At 46.2% G+C, this 19326-nt stretch overlaps 2 protein-coding genes across 2 annotated transcripts in view; one reads left to right on the forward strand and one right to left on the reverse strand.

The window, feature by feature from the left end:
* CCDC189 (coiled-coil domain containing 189) overlaps nt 1-9069 on the reverse strand; it is an 89875-nt gene extending 80806 nt beyond the window's left edge. The window contains exon 1 of the mRNA XM_033945512.1: nt 8939-9069. Within this exon, the coding sequence (XP_033801403.1) occupies nt 8939-8968 (30 nt within the window). The 5' untranslated portion in view covers nt 8969-9069. The remainder of the gene's footprint in view (nt 1-8938) is intronic.
* Nucleotides 9070-9099: 30 nt separating this feature from the next.
* Nucleotides 9100-19326, forward strand: part of RNF40 (ring finger protein 40) — a 150785-nt gene continuing 140558 nt past the window's right edge. Inside the window, exons 1-2 of the mRNA XM_033945511.1 lie at nt 9100-9204; nt 15159-15356. Of these exons, the coding sequence (XP_033801402.1) occupies nt 15225-15356 (132 nt within the window). The 5' untranslated portion in view covers nt 9100-9204; nt 15159-15224. The remainder of the gene's footprint in view (nt 9205-15158; nt 15357-19326) is intronic.

The raw sequence follows: 19326 nt of genomic DNA on the forward strand, positions 1-19326 counted from the left end.
GACTGGGCAAACAAATGGCAAATGCGCTTTAACGTGGAAAAATGCAAGGTCATTCATATAGGGAAAAAGAACCCGTTGTTCAACTACAAATTGGGGGGGGGGCATTGTTGGGAGACAGCAGACTTGAGAGAGACTTGGGTGTGCTGGTGGATGCATCACTGAAGCCATCTGCACAGTGCGCAGCAGCCTCGAAAAAAGCCAACAGGATGCTGGGCATCATAAAGAGGGGCATAACAACCAGGATGCGGGAAGTCATCATACCATTGTATCGAGCGATGGTGCGTCCACATCTGGAATACTGCGTTCAGTATTGGTCGCCACACCTCAAGAAGGACATGGCGGTACTTGAGAGAGTCCAAAGGAGAGCAACGAAACTGGTAAAAGGGCTGGAACACTGCCCATACGCCGAGAGGTTGGATAGGCTAGGGCTCTTCTCTCTGGAAAAAAGGAGGCTCAGGGGAGATATGATAGAGACCTTCAAGATCATGAGGGGCATAGAGAGGGTGGATAGGGACAGATTCTTCAGACTGAAGGGGACAACAAGTACGAAGGGGCATTCGGAGAAACTGAAGGGAGATAGGTTCAAAACAAATGCAAGGAAGTTTTTTTTCACCCAAAGGGTCGTGGACACTTGGAATGCGCTACCGGAGAAAGTGATCAGGCAGAGTACGGTACAGGGATTCAAACAGGGATTGGACGGATTCCTGAGGGATAAAGGGATCGTGGGATACTGAGAGAGGTGCTGGGATGTAACACAGGTATAGAAAGCTAACCAGGTAATAAGTATAGAAACCCAACAGGTCGTGCATGTGCAAGACCTGAGGGTTAGGACTACGATGGGAAGATAGGACTTCAATGAGAAACCAAGGTGGCAAGGGAGCCCCTTCTGGTGATTCAGACAGGTCGTGACCTGTTTGGGCCGCCGCGGGAGCGGACTGCCGGGCAGGATGGACCTATGGTCTGACCCGGCGGAGGCACTGCTTATGTTCTTATGTTCTGGATTGGCTGTGGTTGGAAAGGCAACTCCTGTTTCCACTGAGATTAAGTCATGTGTTGAGTATCAAGTTTCCAAGATTATATAAGGACAATAGGATTTTACTAGACAAGTGGCAGACATTAAAATATAAAAATAATTTAACACCCATTCCAATTCATAAGTCCACTTGTCAGTCCTATGGCTTAACTCTAAGATTCAAATTGGCGGGTTTAAGACCATCTGGAAACATTGGATGAAGGCGGGCATACATACTCTGGACGATGTAATATCTGATGGAAAGCTTCTTGAATTTTCACGATTGCAACATAAATTTAGTCTTAATAATTCACAAAAATATAGATGATTGCAGTTGAAGCAGACCATTCAGGAAGGGTTCCCTGAATGGAAAAATCTTAAAATCAATATAGCTTGCCGATCTTGTTTCAGACGGACTTTCTGGGGCACCAGGCCACTCAGTGGTATAAACTGATATCTGGATTTTTGAATAAAAAACCAAAAACTGGTCTTCGTGACATTTGGAGCATTGAGATAAAGCAACAGATTACTGCGTCTCAATGGCCACGAATATGGACTTGGAGGATAAGATGTACGATGTCAGCTTCTGCGAGACAAACTTGGTTCTTTTTATTGCATAGAGTTTTTTGGACCCCAGTTCGCTTACATAAATTAGATAGTTCCAAGTCTAATAGATGCTGGCATTGTTAATAACAAGCTTCTATTAGTAATGACAGGGGTTGCCCAGCAGAAGAGGAGGCCGATCTTTGAGCACCTGCACCAAGCACAGGACATGCCGGTGCCCAGATGACTGTAAGAAGCGGCGGGGGGTGCCCAATCAAGTCAGGGGGGGGGGGGGGTGCAGGATCACGTTGGAGGGGGTGCCGGATCGCGGGGGGGGGAACGTATCAAAGTGAGTTTCCATTATTTCCTATGGGAAACTCGCTTTGATAAACGAGCATTTTGGATTACGAGCATGCTCCTGGAACGGATTATGCTCGTAATCCAAGGTACCACTGTATATGGATGTGTAACTGGTAAAACGTTGGAATTTGTTACTAGCAAGGCCAGCTTTTGGCTTCTGTAATAATTCTCATGATGCAACTAACCTTATGATTAATCATTTTTGATAATGAATAAAAAATAATTTTGCTTTTATAAAACATTTGCATTATTTTCATTATTCATTTTTACAAACCTAGAGTAGCTACGAGTACGCTTGTGTGCAATTATCCTGATCAGTATGAGCACCAGAGCTGGAGGAAGCGGCAAAGTAAGATTCAAGCCCCACTTTAACTTAGTGAACACTAGAGGTCTGCACGGGAACGGGGATCGCGGGGATCCCGCGGGTTCCCCCCCTGGCCCACGGGACTCCCACGGGGACGCCCCCTGGCCCACGGGACTCCCACGGGGATGTCCCCCTGACCCACGGGACTCCCACGGGGACCCCCCCTGGCCCACGGGACTCCCACGGGGATGAAAACAGCCTACCTAAATTCTGGCGATGCAGGCATGCAGCTTACAAGTCCGGCGTCGCGGCGGGAAATAGCCATGCTGAGCAGTGAGCTCAGCACGTACACAGATGAAAGCCTTGCTTGCTGATTGGTCCGGCGCCGTGCCGCTGGACCAATCAGCAAGCAAGGCTTTCATCTGTGTACGTGCTGAGCTCACTGCTCAGCATGGCTATTTCCCGCCGCGACGCCGGACTTGTAAGCTGCATGCCTGCATCGCCAGAATTTAGGTAGGCTGTTTTTATCCCCGTGGGAGTCTCTCTCATGCGCTATGGCTCTAAGTCAGGGGTGCCCAACACGTCGATCACGATCAACCGGTAGTTCAGGAAGGCAACATGAGTCGATCGCAGAGCCCATCCCGGCCTCCGTGATAGACTCGTGTTGCCGTCCCGATCTACCGGGCCTATCAGCCTTCCTCTCCCCGACGTCAAAGACGCCGACGCGGGCATGAGGCTGTTTTTGTCATTTCGGGTGGGGGGTGGCAGCGGCAGCAGCAGCAGCAGCCTGAAAAAGAAATCATCCTGGCCTGGGTCGGTGTCATGCTCCGGAGCTTCTACAGCCTTCCTATCTCCCTTCTACCTGCTTCCGGCCACACCCCCTGCTCCGCGGCTCTCTTCGGCAACTCAGCAGCAGCGATCGACACAAGCTTCTGACGTCGGGGCCTACCCTCTGCGAGTCCCGCTTGTTTCAACTTCCTTTTTCCACAAAGGCGGGACTCGTAGAGGGAAGGCCTCGATGTCGGCAGCTTGTCTTGATCACCGCTGCTGACGAGTTGCTGAAGAGAGCCGCGGAGCAGGGGGGTGTTGCCAGGTGCAGGTAGAAGGGAGAGGGCCAGATGCAGGACTCGTGGGTGAGGGGGAGAAGAGAGAGAGAAAGAGAGAGGGGAGGGAAACAAAAGGAAATATTTCATACTGGGCTGGGCTGGAGTGGAGGGAGGGTGGAAAGATTCTGGCTACCGGGTGCAGTAACAAAGGAAAAGGGGGGAAAGCTGAAAATGGAGATAGTGACACAAAGAAGAGAAAGAGTAAGCAGGATCTACTGAATAAGGATAGAGATACAGAGGGGACATGAAGAGGAGGTGAAATAGAGACATAGAAGTAATGCTGAAAAAGTGTGGGGGGGGGGGAGATAAAGACATTGAAAGGGCAAATGGTAAACATGGGGTAAAGACAAGGACAGAGACAAATGAAGATTCTGAAAAAGTGGTGAGATAGGGATATAGGTGAGATGGACACAAAGAAGGGTGATGCTGGAAAATAGGTGGAATGGTAATTCTGACAAACACAGAAGGGAAATGCTGGATCAAGGAGAGATGGGGCTCAGCCTGGATGGAATGAGGAGAAATGCCTTGTTGGCCCGGAACTTCCTCTCCTACGTCAGAATTGACGTCAGGGAGCGGAATGTCGTCGAACTGGCTGCTTTGAAGAGGAGCAGCAGTGGTTCGTGCCGGTGGGCCAGAAGACAACAGGAAACCAGGGTGGAGGGAGGGTAAGAACAGGCATGCACAACAGGAGCGGGCATGGCACAAAGGGGGCAGGGGAAAAGGGGCTGCTTTGGGGGGAGGGGTGTGCTGGGGGTCAGACATCATGCTTTGTTCTTGGATGGGTGGGGAACAGAAGGGGGCCACGAAGCATAGTAACATAGCAGATGACGGCAGATAAAGACCCGAATGGTCCATCCAGTCTGCCCAACCTGATTCAATTTAAATTTTTTAATTTTTTCTTCTTAGCTATTTCTGGGCAAGAATCCAAAGCTCTACCCGGTACTGTGCTTGGATTCCTACTGCCGAAATCTCTGTTAAAATCTACTCCAGCCCATCTACACCCTCCCAGACATTGAAGCCCTCCCAGCCCATCCTCCACCAAATGGCCATATACAGACACAGACTGTGCAAGTCTGCCCAGTACTGGCCTTAGTTCAATTTTTAATATTATTTTCCGATTCTAGACCTGTGTTCATACCACGCTTCTTTGAACTCAGTCACAGTTTTACTCTCTACCACCTCTCTCGGGAGCGCATTCCAGGCATCCACCACCCTCTCCGTAAAGTAGAATTTCCTAAAATTGCCTTTGAATCTACCACCCCTCAACCTCAAATTATGTCCTCTGGTTTTACCATTTTCCTTTCTCTGGAAAAGATTATGTTCTACGTTAATAGCCCTCCCCTGCCCATCCTCCACCAAATGGCCATATACAGACACAGACCGTGCAAGTCTGCCTAGTACTGGCCTTAGTTCAATTTTTAATATTATTTTCCGATTCTAGATCCTCTGTGTTCATCCCATCCCAAATTATGTCCTCTGGTTTTACCATTTTCCTTTCTCTGGAAAAGATTATGTTCTATGTTAATACCCTTCAAGTATTTGAACGTCTGAATCATATCTCCCCTGTCTCTCCTTTTCTCTAGGGTATACATATTCAGGGCTTCCAGTCTCTCCTCATACGTCTTCTGGCTCAAGCCTTCTCTCATTTTCGTCGCCCTCCTCTGGCTTCAAGTCTTCTTACATAACTTCGCCAGATACGGTCTCCAAAACTGAACACAATACTCCCAAGTGGGGCCTTACCAATGACCTGTACAGGGGCATCAACATCTTCTTCCTTCTACTGGCTACGACTCTCTTTATACAGCCCAACATCCTTCTGGCAGCATCCACTGCCTTGTCACACTGTTTATTCGCCTTCAGATCTTCGGACACTATCACCCCAAGGTCCTTCTCTCCGTCTGTGTATATCAGCTTCTCTCCTTCTAGCATATACGGTTCCTTCCGATTATTAATCCCCAAATGCATTACTCTGCATTTCTTCGCTTTTAATTTTAGTTGCCAGGCATTAGAACATTCCTCTAACTTTTCCAGATCCTTTTTTATATTTTCCACTCCATCTTTGGTGTTTATTCTGTTACAAATCTTGGTATCATCTGCAAAAAGGCACACTTTTACTTCTAACCCTTCAGCAATGTCACTCAAACATATTGAACAGGATTGGCCCCAGCACCGAACCCTGAGGGACTCCAATACTCACCTTTCCTTCCTCCAAGCGACTTCCATTAACCACCACCCTCTGAGGTCTGTCCGACAGCCAGTTTCTAACCCAGTTCACCACTTTGGGTCCTAACTTCAGCCCTTCAAGTTTGTTCAACAGCCTCCTATGAGGAACTGTATCAAAAGGCTTTGCTGAAATCTAAGTAAATTACATCTAGCATATGTCCTCGAACCAGCTCTCTGGTCACCCAATCAAAAAATTCAATCAGGTTCGTTTGGCACGATTTACCTTTTGTAAAGCCATGTTGCCTCAGATCCTGTAACCCATTAGATTCAAGGAAGTACACTATCCTTTCTTTCAGCAACACTTCCATTATTTTTCCAACAACTGAAGTGAGGCTCACCGGCCTGTAGTTTCCTGCTTCATCCCTGTGACCACTTTTATGAATAGAGACCACATCCGCTCTCCTCCAATCCCCAGGAATCATTCCCGTCTCCAGAGATTTGTTGAACAAATCTTTAATAGGACTCGCCAGAACCTCTCTGAGTTCCCTTAGTATCCTGGGATGGATCCCGTCTGGTCCTATCGCTTTGTCCACCTTCAGTTTCTCTAGGATTTTTTTCTGTGAACACAGAACAGAAGTATTTGTTTAGCACATTTGCTTTTTCCTCATCACTCTCCACATATTGGTTCCCAGCATCTTTTAGTTTAGCAATTCCATTTTTCATCTTCCTCCTTTCACTAATATATCTGAAAAAATTTTTCTCTCCCTTTTTTACATTTTTAGCCATTTGTTCTTCCGCCTGTGCTTTCGCCAGACGTATCCCTCTCTTGGCTTCTTTCAGTTTCACCCTGTAGTCCTTTCTGCACTCCTCTTCTTGGGGTTTTTTTATATTTCACGAACGCCAACTCTTTCGTCTTTATTTTCTCTGCCACTAGTTTAGAAAACCATATCGGCTTCCTTTTTCTCTTGTTTTTATTGATTTTCTTCACATAAAGGTCCGTAGCCATTTTTATCACTTCTTTCAGCTTAGACCACTGTCTTTCCACTTCTCTTATGTCCTCCCATCTTAACAGCTCTTTCTTCAGGTACTCTCCCATTGCATTAAAGTCCGTACGTTTGAAATCTAGGACTTTAAGTATTGTGCGGCCTCTCTCCATTTTAGCCGTTATATCAAACCAAACCGTTTGATGATCGCTACTTCCTAGGTGAGCATCCACTCGAGCATTAGAGATACTCTCTCCATTTGTGAGGACCAGATCCAATATTGCTTTTTCCCTTGTGGGTTCTGTCACCATTTGTCTGAGCAGAGCCTCTTGAAAGGCATCCACAATCTCCCTACTGCTTTCCGATTCTGCTGACGGAACATTCCAGTCCACATCTGGCAGGTTGAAATCTCCCAACAGCAGAGCCTCCTCTTTCCTTCCAAACTTTTGGATATCCACAATCAGATCCTTATCAATTTGCTTTGTTCTGGGAGGGGGGGAACAGAAGGGGGCCAGGAAGCAGGCAGGCATGGCACAACAGGGGTCAGGGGGAGAGGGGGTTGCTTGGGGGGGAGGGGTGTGTTGGGAGAAGACATCATGCTTTGTTCTTGGAGGGGGGAAACAAAAGGGGGCCACAGAGCAGGCAGGCATGACACAACAGTGGGCAGGGGGAGAGGGAAAGGGGGCTGCTTTGGGGGGAGGGGTGTGCTGGGGGGCAGACAGCAATCATGCTTTGCTCTGGGTGGGGGGGGAAACAGAAGGGGCCATGGAGAGACAGGCAGGCATGGCACAACAGAGAAATACAGGCAGGCAGGGGGCCAGGGAGAGACACAGAGAGAAAGAATGACAGACAGACAGCGTCCAAGGAGAGAGAGACAAAGAAAAAAACAGAGACAGACATCTACTCTAGCACCAGTTAATGTAACGGGCTTAAACACTAGTTTTAAAATAAAAGAAATAAAGTGGAAATAAAGAAGTAAATAAGAAAATAGGTAAATAAATGCGGGCAGGGTGGGTTTGCGGGGGTAGGGGACCCAGTGGACTTGTGTGCCTAGGGGCTCTCGACGAATTAATCCTGCCCTGGCAGCATGGTCAGGTTAAAGTGAGAAAAGCTCCTCTCAACCAACCTTTCTACGCTGCCCCAGGTGGTGCAAAGTTTCCTATGTGGTCTGCGGTAAGGGTTAAAATCTTCCTGCTATCTCATGATAAAACTACATTATGCCCGTAGGAAATTTTCTGCCAAGCCCCTCAATTTGCATGCATGTAAGCAGCAGAACTACAGGAACCAGCATGCACTGTAGAGGAAACAAATAAAATATAAAGCTACTACAGGGTGCTAGTGTTAGAAATCCCGAAGTTTATGATAAATTGCAAAAAAATAAAAATAAAAAAATAGAAATCCTGAAGCTTTCAAACTACTATTACTATTAATTATTTCGATGGAAATGGGCGATTATTACATTACATTACAGATTTCTATTCCGCCATTACCTTTCGGTTCAAAGCGGATTACAAAAAGAGTTATGGAAGAAGGGTTACAACGTTAGATCAGAGAAGGTTTCCAAGAGAGGAAAAAGTAGGATCTGGGTTTAGGGAGGGGATGGTAAGAGGGGGGTTAAGCTTTATCATGGTATTAAGCTTTATTAAGGGATTTCTTGATAGAGTATAGTTTTTATTTCCTTTCTGAACATCTTGTAGTCTGGGGTTGTTGTCAATAGGTTGGAGACTTGGTTGTCCATCTTCACTGCCTGAGTGGCCAGTAGTCCGTTGTATAGTTTTTTCCGTTTTACTTCTTTGATTGGGGGGTAAGTGAATGGGGTGTGTGTTTTTCTATGCTAACTAATACTACAAATGTGTCATTCTTAGAGGAAGCAAACCACCTTATATTTCAGTGTATTTAACCAGTCAGGAACAGTTCCTGGATGGTTAAATAGCGCTAAGAACTAATATTCAGCACCGGCTGCCCATTAGTGCCTAGTAGCTAGTGAATAGTCTTAGCAGCCAAATCGGGTCGCCTAAATAGTTGGTCTATCTTTGACCGCTATAAGCTAGTCAGCTCCGAATATCGACTTAGCTGGCTATGTTTATAGTAGCCTATCAAACCAGATATTCAACGCTGGTCACCAAAACGGTCAAGCATCGAAAGTCTCTGGGCTCAGCCCCGCTAACTCCTGCGGTCTCAGCCCTAAAGTATATAGCAAGTCAATAAGAGAAGATAAATAGAAGAACAACCCTTCCTCTACAAAACATATAAAAGGGGAAACAGTACAGACGACACAAATAAAAGCAATAAACCAAAAGTGCTCAAATGTCCTTTAATCAAAATCTTTACTTGGCTCCAGTAAAGATTTTGATTAAAGGACATTTGAGTATCTTCAGCTTATTGCTTTTATTTTTATCGCCTCCACTGTTTCTCTCTTTGTACTTGCAAACAACGATCCTTGCCAGACTATTCAACTATCACTCACCGGCCACAAGTTCTCCCATTCCGTGGTCATTCTGCTTCACTCTCTCCCTAAAAACCCAAACCGTTTCCAAGGCCACCGCCAATCCGATGCCTTCACCACAGAAACCCCGCCTTTCTCCAGGTTGTCAAAAAAAAAAGAAAAAAGTAGCCTTCTCTCTGTCGCGTGCCGCCCCCTCTGATTCAATTTCCTGTTTCCGGCGGAGCTGGATGCGACGAAGGGGAGGCTCTGGTGCTAAGCGATAGCTGGTGGTGAAGACAAGTTTGAAGGTACGCTAGTAGTGGATTGGGGAGATAGACGGAGATACCGGGTTGGGGAATGGGGGATTGGGGGAACCGGAAGAAAGAGGGTCACATATTAGACCCGGAGGATCGGAAGAAGCATGCTGGGCCTGCCGGGGGAGGGAACGGTACGGTAAGGTAAGAAGATGCCGGATTGCTGGGGGAAAGGTGATGAAAATGCTGCATTGCAGCTGAGGGTGGCAGCGGCAACTAGAAGATGCCACGTTATGGGGGAGGGGGGCCGCGGCAGCAAGATGCCACATTGTGTGTGTTGGTGGCAAGGAGAAGTAACTCTATCTATTCTCCATCCTATTTGGAAAGGAGATGCTGGACCCCAGGGGAATGGAAGCACTGCAGTAAGGAGAAGCCAGTTTGCATGGGAAAGGATAAAGCTAGGAGCAAAGGGCAGCCAGAACTCATGTGGGAGGGTAGTGGGAAGAAAGATCCAGACTGTGTGCAGGGGGTTTGCAGTAACATTGAAAAGTAGAAACATGAAGGCAGATAAAGGCCAAATGGCCCATCCAGTCTGCCCATCCACAGCATCCACTATCTTCATCTTTCTCTAAGACAGGGGTGTCAAAGTCCCTCCTTGAGGGCCGCAATCCAGTCAGGTTTTCAGGATTTCCCCAAAGAATATGCATGAGATCTATTAGCATACAATGAAAGCAGTGCATGCAAATAGATCTCATGCACATTGATTGGGGAAATCCTGAAAACCCGACTGGATTGTGGCTCTCGAGGAGAGACTTTGACACCCCTGCTCTAAGAGATCCTATGTGACTGTCCTATACTTACTTGAATTCAGACACAGTCTTTGTCTCCACCACCTCTACTGGGAAACTATTCCATACATCTACCACTCTTTCTGTAAAACAGTATTTCCTTAGATTACTTCTGAGTCTATCACCCATGTAATACACAGCCCTGTAACTCTCCTGTTACTATCACTAGATGTTCAATGCTATACTCTGTAATTCGCTGTCTGTACAGTTTCTCTTCATTGTAAACCGCCTAGAAGTCGCAAGATTGTTGGCGGTATATAAGAATAAAGTTATTATTATTATTAACTTCATCCTATACTCTCTCATTCCAGAGCGTCATTTCAAATGAAAGAGATTTGCCTCATGCACATTTATGCTATGTAGGTATTTAAACATCTCTATCATATCTCCTCTCTCCCCCCTTTCCTCTTAAGTATACATATTGAGATCTTTAAATCTGTCCTCCTATGCCTTATAACGAAGACCACTGACCATTTTAGTAACCTTCCTCTGGACCGGCTCTTTTCTGTTTATATCTTTTTGAAAGTGTGGCCTCCAGAATTATACACAATATTCTAAATGAGGTCTCACCAGAGTTTTATACAGGGGCATCAATACCTCCTTTTTTCCTACTGGCCAATCCTCTCCCTATGCACCCTAGCATCCTAGCTTTCGCCATCACCTTTTCAACCTGTTTGGCCACCTTTAGATCATCTCGTACTATCACATCCAAGTCCCGCTCCTCTTACATTCACAAAAGTTCTGCACCCCCTAAACTGTACTGTTCCCATTGTTTTTTTGTATCCCAAATGCATGGCCTTGCATTTCTTAGCATTAAATCTTAGCTGCCAAATTTCAGACCATTCTTCAAGCTTCACTGAAATTAAGTATCCTGTTGCTGAGACAATTATTTGATTATGCTACTAAACGTGATTAAACGGTTACTTCAGAGGAACCATTTTAAGCTTAATATTAATATGGAGAAGACAAGAGTAATGTTCTTAGGAACATTTAGACTTTCCTAAAACTTTTACAGTCCATTCTTGTTATTCACATGTTCCCGATGCATGATTTTGCATATCTGTGGTTACATCCACTTTCACTTCACGGTCTGGCGTTTGCTTCCAGATATAGCCCCCAAGCATTCAGAGTGAATTACTAGCATCTACAGGTACACCAAGTGCTGTCCGATGTGAACCTAACCCTATTTCCCCAATAGGATCCATTGTTTACTTTCTGTGGTTTTGAGGCGCAACTTGTACTGTTGGAACCTAACCTCTTAATTTTCCCATAGATTCAATGCTTTGTTATTTGCAATTTCACTGTTTGCATACATTTTCGGTAACCATACTGCTGTGAATAACGAGAATGGATTATAAAATTAGTGATATTGAAATCCAGTTTGTTAAACAAGTTAAAACAACAGGAGTAGTTCTGGATCAAGGGTCAGCAACCTGCGGCTCTTCTTGCATGTGGCTGCAACTCTCCAGGTCCCGACCCTTTAATCTCCCTCCCAATCCCACAATTCTCTCCCCCCCACCCAGGCCTACCGAGGTACCTGGTGGTCCAGCGGGTGTCTGTTGTTGGAGGAGCGCTACCCTCTTGCTCCTGCCTTCTCAAATAGCTGCCGCGACCTCTTGCTCGCAGCATTTTCTGTAGTACTGCGAGCTGCCTCGAGAAGACACGGCAGACATGTTAGAAGGCAGCCATGAAGAGGCAGGATTGAGAGGGCCATTCTTCTGCCACAGTGACCCTCGCTGGACCATCAGCCACTCAGGCAATGACAGGAAAGATAATGAACTGCAGATAATTGGTAGGCCAGTGTGTGTGGGGGATTGTGGGGTTGGGAGGGAGATTAAAATGTCAGGGCCTGGAGAGGGGAGAGAACCTTGGCTATGGGGAGGGAGGGAAGGATTATGCTTCTGAATTAAAGGCTCATTTACAAATAAGCAAAGACACTTTATTATTAATTTGGAAATATTAATTGGGAAGAATATATAATTTATAAATGGGTCTCTGCCAGAGCCTCTAATGTAAATATAAAATTTAAATACTCCAGCTTATGAGCCTCAAGCTATGTGAGCGGAGGACTTTCTCTGAAGATAGCTGGGAGGAGAATCCCTTTTGCCAAGCTTGGCAGGCAGCATCAATGTCCTTGAGTCACAGATGCTGGTACCTCAGTGGCTCAGGGATGCTGCCAGTGATTGCTATGCTTGGTGGAGGAGAATTCTGGTCACCTTTTGGAGGAGGTCCTCAATTAGCAGTGCTTGGGGATCCCCACCAGCCATAGCAAATACTTCAACACTTGAGGTATGAAACCAGAAATGCATTTCCTTTTCTGTGGAACACAATACAAAGACATCTGCTATATATACATTTCCTAAAGCTAACATATTTCAGTCAATAAATTCCTTTTTTTTTACCAATGTTGTCTGGAGATTTATTTTTCCATCAAGTTGGTTCCAGTTTCTCTCTTTTCTGCTTTCCTGTCTTCAGCAAATTCTTCTTCAAGCAGTTGCTGTACATTGATTCCTCCTACCATCATCCAGCATTTCTCTCTTCCCTTCTGCCCATTGTATAGCATCCTCACTCCCTTCTATCGTGGATCATTCTCCCTCTTTTTACCCTCCCTACTCCTACCCAGCATTTCTTCCCCTCTTCTCCACCCCATGTGCAACATGTCTCTTTCTCTCATTCCCTCTCTTGCTGCAAAGAGAGTGGAGAAAGAGGGAGGGATCCATGGTACATCTCTCCCACTCCCTCTACTGCCATGTCCAACATTTCTCCCTCTTTCATCCCTTGGACCATGCGCAGCATCTTTTGTCCCTGATCAACAGCTCTATGCCCAACATTTCGCCTTCTGTCACCCCTCTCCAGTACCATGCCACATCTCTTCCTCCATTCCCTCCACTACCATGTCCAACATTCCTCCCTCTTGCATCCCTTTCAATCTGTCCCACTGTTCCCTTTCCACCATCACCATTTCTCCTTCTCATCTTTCTCTTCCCCATGATCTCTGCCTCACTCCTCTCCCTCCTTCCCTATGCCCAACAGTTCTCCTCTTTCTTCCTTTCCCCATGTGCACCATCTCTCTTTCCCTCCCTCTCACTCACACACTCGGGCCCAACAATTCTCCCTATTGTTTCTCTCCCTCATCTTAGCATCTCTTTCCCTCCATCCTCTGTCCCAAGTTCATGCTAACTTCCTTCCAGACGTTGTTCCCAAGTTCGTGCCCCTCCCATATCCCAACACACTCCTTCCCTCCTTTGTCCCACATTCATGTTCTCTCTCTTTCCCCCTTCCTTGTTCCAACGTGCTCGCTCATTCCCTTCTATGGCCCAAGTTCGTGCTCCCCTGCCATGAGTGTGTACCAGAGCAGTCCAGCCTGCCTTCCAGCCACACTTCCGTCTTCGCAGGGCCACGGGCAGCGGTTCTTGAACGCTCCTGACCTGGAAGCCTTCCCTCTGATGTCAGCTCTAATGTCGAAGGGAAGGCTTCTTGGATGTCATACTGGGAGCGCTGCATGTGGCTTTGTGGTGGGGCGAGTGCAGCTGGAGGGCAGGAAGAAGTTGGTGCTGTTGAGATAATAAACATGGAAGCCCCTTGAGTTGACTCCATCCCTGCAAGATTCCCACGACCCTGGTGGGAACCCCATGTGATCTTCACGGACCCAGGGGTAACCCTGCAGGGTCCCTGTGGGATTCCTGTTGACCTGTTCTCATGCAGCTTTCTAGCCTAAACCCTGGATTGGAACCTGGTGAGAGCAGTACAAATAAATCAGACTTCCTCAGTTAGTCTGCTCCCCTTTAAATCCAGTTTATAAACTTGAGGTTTTAATCTCCCCTGTTTCTTGGGGTTTTAATCTCCCCTGCTCCAAACAAACTAATTATCACTGTACAAATTCACATACTCAAAGTTTCTCCAGGTCTAGGTACTCTCCAGGTCTAGGTACTCAGCCCCCAAACTCCAGCACTGCTCTATGCTGCCAATAAAACCTCAAAACATACAAACAGTTCCATTTATCCCGGATGACTTAATTCAGGGGTGTCCAATGTTGGTCCTCGAGGGCCGCAATCCAGTCGGGTTTTCAGGATTTCCCCAATGAATATGCATGAGATCTATTAGCATACAATGAAAGCAGTGCATGCAAATAGACCTCATGTATATTCATTGGGGAAATCCAGAAAATCCGACTGGACTGCGGCCCTCGAGGACCGACATTGGACACCCCTGACTTAATTCCTCTCCAGCCTCTGTGTACCGGACTTACTTCCCCAACCCCTTCCTCACCTGGGTGGAATTCCTGTCTATTTCTTCAGGCAAATTCAAGAACTCTTTCCCCAGATTCCATAAGAAGCCAGAAAATTACCTTCCAAGTAAAGGAAAAAGCTCACACCTCAAATAATAAGCTTGTAGCATATTTGTCAGTTTGGCTCACCCAGCTCTTCAATAAATTCTTCTCTGGTTTCAGCAGGCTGTTCAATTGCCAGTGGCCATACATCCATGGCTTTTCTTCTTCTCTCCCGTAACAGCCTGATTAACAAGGCTAGTTCACTGTCAGGTGGGATATTCAAGAGTGACTCAGAAGTCTTGGGCAGGACTGCAGAAGGAGTTAGCTGCACTTGTTGTGGGAAGGTACTGTCGCAACCCTGAATCTCCTCTCCAATTTTATACCTTTCACACCTAGAAGCTGTGTAGTCGAGCTTTTTACTAAAGTCAGGGAGCTCCATCTGTTCTGACCACCTTCTGTTTATAGGTGGGGGAGGGAAGGGAATGCTCAAGCTCCAGGTCTGACCTGTGTTCCTAAAGGAATAAACCTGTGTTTCCTCTGGGGTTTAAACCCATTTCTGCCCAGCCTGTTTCCTGCAGCAGCCCTAGCTTTCTACCAGGTTCAGGACCCTCACTGTCACAAAATATACTGCATATATATAGAGAGAGATATTGATGGGCAGATGTACAAGTTATGACTAATCCTCATGCTTTCAATCGCATGTTACCATCATGGACAGAAGGAAGAGAGAGATGTCATTGAGGTCTGTCACGTTTATGTCCACAGAAGAAAGAGTTGCTGGCGTTCTTGGATTTTCCTGTTTATCTGTCATGGAGGAAAAAATGTTAGGATAGGTAGGGATAGTTATTGGTACTATCATGCCCAGTTCTGAATCATCCCTTTTTTTCCAGGTGAATGATCCAACGAAAGTGAGAAAGACCTGATTCTTACCAGGAGCTCTTCTGTGACCAACAGCTATGTCTGGGGCTGGAAGCAAGCGTGCTGCAGCAGAAGGGGTCTCTGGCCCCTCAGAAAAGCGAGCTAACCAAGAGGAGAAGACCACCACTACTCTCATTGAGCCCATCCGTCTTGGGGGTATATCCTCAACGGTAAGGCAAAGAGTGTATTCAGTATCTCCTGTTTTATAGATTTGAGTGGATTGCTTGAAGCAGTGTTGCTTCTGTGCAGGAGTTAAAGAAAAAAAACAGCAGCATTTAAAGGTCATACTTTTGATGCATACAAATCACTTTGTTTAATTACTGGCATTAATGTACCTTGTCAGAGCCATATTCAGCAGGATCTCTCTCAGGAGGCAATTTCTCTGTATAGCGAATGAGCTGCCGATGCAAGATTTATTTGAAAATAGTTTCATGTGGCACAGTCTCATTCAGAACAAAATGTGTACTCAAAATTTGAAAGTTAAGACAAGCCTTGACAAATTTCTTTGAATTTATGAGCCATTCTCTGAGACTTCTATGAAAATGCCTTCCTCTCTTCAATCTCTGCCCCCTCCCTACCTTCCTCAATGTCTGTCACAGCTTTTGTATGGACTAATTGCTAGCAATGTTTTTCCATTCTGCATGTATCGGAAAAATATCTTAATAAGTCAGGCACTTAATGCTTGGGGCAGCGGAACACCTGTTTGGTTGGAGAAGTCAAACAAACTAATATTTGGCTGTTCTCTCAAACTAGTTGCTTTGTTTCCCAATTACTGGAGTTGCTAGTAGCTGTGTTGGGCAAAATATTGGTCAAGTCTAATGCGCCAGGGCACAGCAGCCCCATGCATATGATTCGTTATAGCTGCACCTGATTTGACTGCTTTTTTGCTTCATACATTACCGTGGCCCAGATCCGTTTCGATCTTTCTCATTCCACACATTCCAACTAGAACTCTAAGATCTGAAGAAAAAAATCTGCTCGTAGTCCCATCCCTATGAATCATAAATACACGACGAGATACTATCTTTTCAGTTACAGCTCCAAAAATATGAAACACTTTGCCGGCTTATATTAAAGAAGAAAATACACTTACTAAGTTTAAAGGAATGCTAAAATGTTGGTTATATAAGGATGCTTTTGAGACTTGATTTACGCTTGACAATTCAAATTGCTTTCTTTTTAAAATAAAAAAAGAACAAAAAAGCCTTTTACCCCCCTTATGTTCCAACCTTCTTTATCTTGTCTTTTCTATATTTATTGTAGTTCCTCCCGCTCTCCTCGTGTGTAAGTTTGTAATGTTGGGGAGGGGTGTTGTCTTTAATGTATTTTAAATAGGATGGACCCCTTCTTTTATTTGTAAATTGCTTTGAAATTATGATATTACATAGGACTATATTTAATGTGGGGATGGGAAAGGTATGTTATGTGATTTAATGGGTTTATTCCTGATGAATGGGATGGGTGGGGTGGGGTCTTTTTTATATGCATTTGACAATAATTGTTAGAATGTCAAGTGATTTGTATGAATTATTTGATTGAATTTTGTACATTTGTTGCAAGAGTTAAAACTGAATAAAGAATTTAAAAAAAAGAAAAGAAATTATTTTTTTTTTCAAAAAAAAGCTTTTATTGAAAAACACAAAAGTATACAGCAATGACACACAGCAACAGCAAAGCACAAAGGAAAGGATCAACATTGCTGTCAGCAACTGAAACAGTAGTTATAACCCCAACATTTCAAAAACCAACCACAAATCCATCAAAACCACAGCAAACTCCCCCCCACCCCCCCCAGAGATAAAGCACAATGTCCACACCACCCCTTTGGGTAAAAGATCTCCTAACCCCACCAAGAAAAACAGGCATGATAGGGTCTCTTCCAGTCCCAGATTCCCAATTAAACATCCAATCCAACCCCCCACTCCCCCCTCCCACTAATCCCTATAGAAGCCCGAAACCTACGCCAAATATGAGCATAGCCATGGTGTTTGCCATGTCTTAAAGCCGTCAACTGATAAAGAAGCTGCCAGTTAGTTAAGCGCTGTTCTACCATATGCCAATTGGGGGGGTCGCCCCTGATTCCACAAAGATGCAAGGGCCAGCCGGGCAACAGTAAAAGCTAACTTGCAGAATAGAGAGTCTCCCCAATCGAGATCCAATTGATGCCAAAACAACAGGGCATGTCTCCAGTCCACCGGAACCTGCAAAGTGAGAATCCGGGAAACTCGAGAGAACACCTCAGTCCAGAACCCATGCACCCGCCCACAATGCCACCACATATGCAAGTAGGTGCCTACCTCCCCACAACCCCTCCAACAAAGAGCACGCGCCCCCCCGCGCCAACGAGCCAGAACCTGAGGAGTATAGTACCACCTGAATAAAACTTTATACCCATTTTCAACCACCAATGCCCGCCGAAGCAACTTCTCTCCAAATGTCCCCCCAAGTATCCAGAGAAATAGCAGATTCCCAATCCCCTTCCCAAGCTAACATGTAAGGCAAGGACCGAACCCCCTGACCATTAAGGCACCAATAGATAGCAGAGAGAGCACCCTTCCGGAGAGTCGGGCCCAACAACAACTCAAAGGGTGTCTTACCCGCCCGTACGTCCCATAGGGCCCCTGAGGCCCACAAGTAGTGAACAGCCTGCAAGTAGGAAAACAAATCCCGAGCCAAAAGATCATAACGGTCCTGAAGTTCAGCAAAAGACCTAATACTGCCTGAGAGCGGATCCCACAGTTGACCCACACACACCAATCCATGAGACTCCCACCTAGCAAACACACCCTCACCCCGACCAGGCTCAAAGGCCACATTATGGCGCAACGGCGTATACCAAGAATGGTGCCTACCCAACAACAAACTACGCTGGGTCATATTCCAGACCTGCAAGGCTGTGTCTACCGATGACAATACTCGCTCAGGCCGTACCCTCCCAGGCACCCAGGGCAGATGCAACAGGGGCACCCCAGCGGATAAGCGTTGTTCAAGCTCTACCCACGGCTTCGGGACTTGCGCTTGCCATTCCAACAGGGCTCGCAACTGGGCAGCCTGATAATACTTCACCACATTGGGAACAGCTAACCCCCCATCACTCCGACCCAAGCACATAACCGACCTATTCACGCGAGGCCTCCGACCGGCCCAAATAAAATCAAAAATGTGCCGCTGCACCCCCTCCAACGTACGCCTACCCACCCAGAGCGGTAACACCTGGAATAAGAACAGAAGGCGCGGCAAAATCATCATCTTCACTATTTCCACCCTACCTAACCAGGAGAAAAACTGATCTTTCCAACTTACCAGATCTCGTTGAATATGACAAAAAAGTGGGGGAAAATTAAGATCATAAAGTTCCGTTCCCGGCGGACCAAAATAACCCCAAGATAGCGCATAGAATGCTGCACCTACCTAAACGGAAACCGAGCCCGAAGAAAATTCACTCTGTCCGGAGGTAGATTAACATTAAGTAGCTCGGATTTCCCAACATTAACACAAAACCCCGACACCCGGCCGAACTCCTCTAGCTCCCTCAAAATGGCCGGCAAGGAACTCTCTGGATCCTCCACCGTGAAAAGAAGGTCATCCGCAAACAGAGACAACTTATCGTTACGGCCCGGAACCATAACCCCCCTGATATCCCGATTCATCCGCACCCGCTGTGCTAAAGGTTCCACTGTCAGTGCAAAAAGGAGCGGGGAAAGAGGGCACCCCTGCCGTGTTCCCCGGCCCAAAGAAAAGGTATCAGAATAACCCCCATTCACTTTAGTACAACCAACAGGACGAGTGTAAAGGATCCGAATCCATCCCTGCATACGAGGTCCCAAACCTACAACATCTAAGACCCGAAACAAAAAAGGCCAGGAAACCCTATCAAAGGCCTTCTCGGCGTCAACCGACAAGAAGACCGTTTCCCGACCACCACCCCTAGCCCTCTCGAACAGGTTAAAAACCCGACGAGTATTATCCCCCACCTGCCTCCCCACCACAAAGCCCGACTGATCAGGATGTATCAACCTAGGGATCCAGTTCATCATTCTATCTGCTAAAATCCGTGTAAATATCTTCGTATCGACCCCCAACAAAGATATCGGTCGATAGGAAGCACATTGAAGGGGATCCTTCCCCGCCTTCACCAAC

The sequence above is a fragment of the Geotrypetes seraphini genome, chromosome 5 (assembly GCF_902459505.1).
Source record: "Geotrypetes seraphini chromosome 5, aGeoSer1.1, whole genome shotgun sequence".
Taxonomy (NCBI): Eukaryota; Metazoa; Chordata; class Amphibia; order Gymnophiona; family Dermophiidae; genus Geotrypetes; species Geotrypetes seraphini.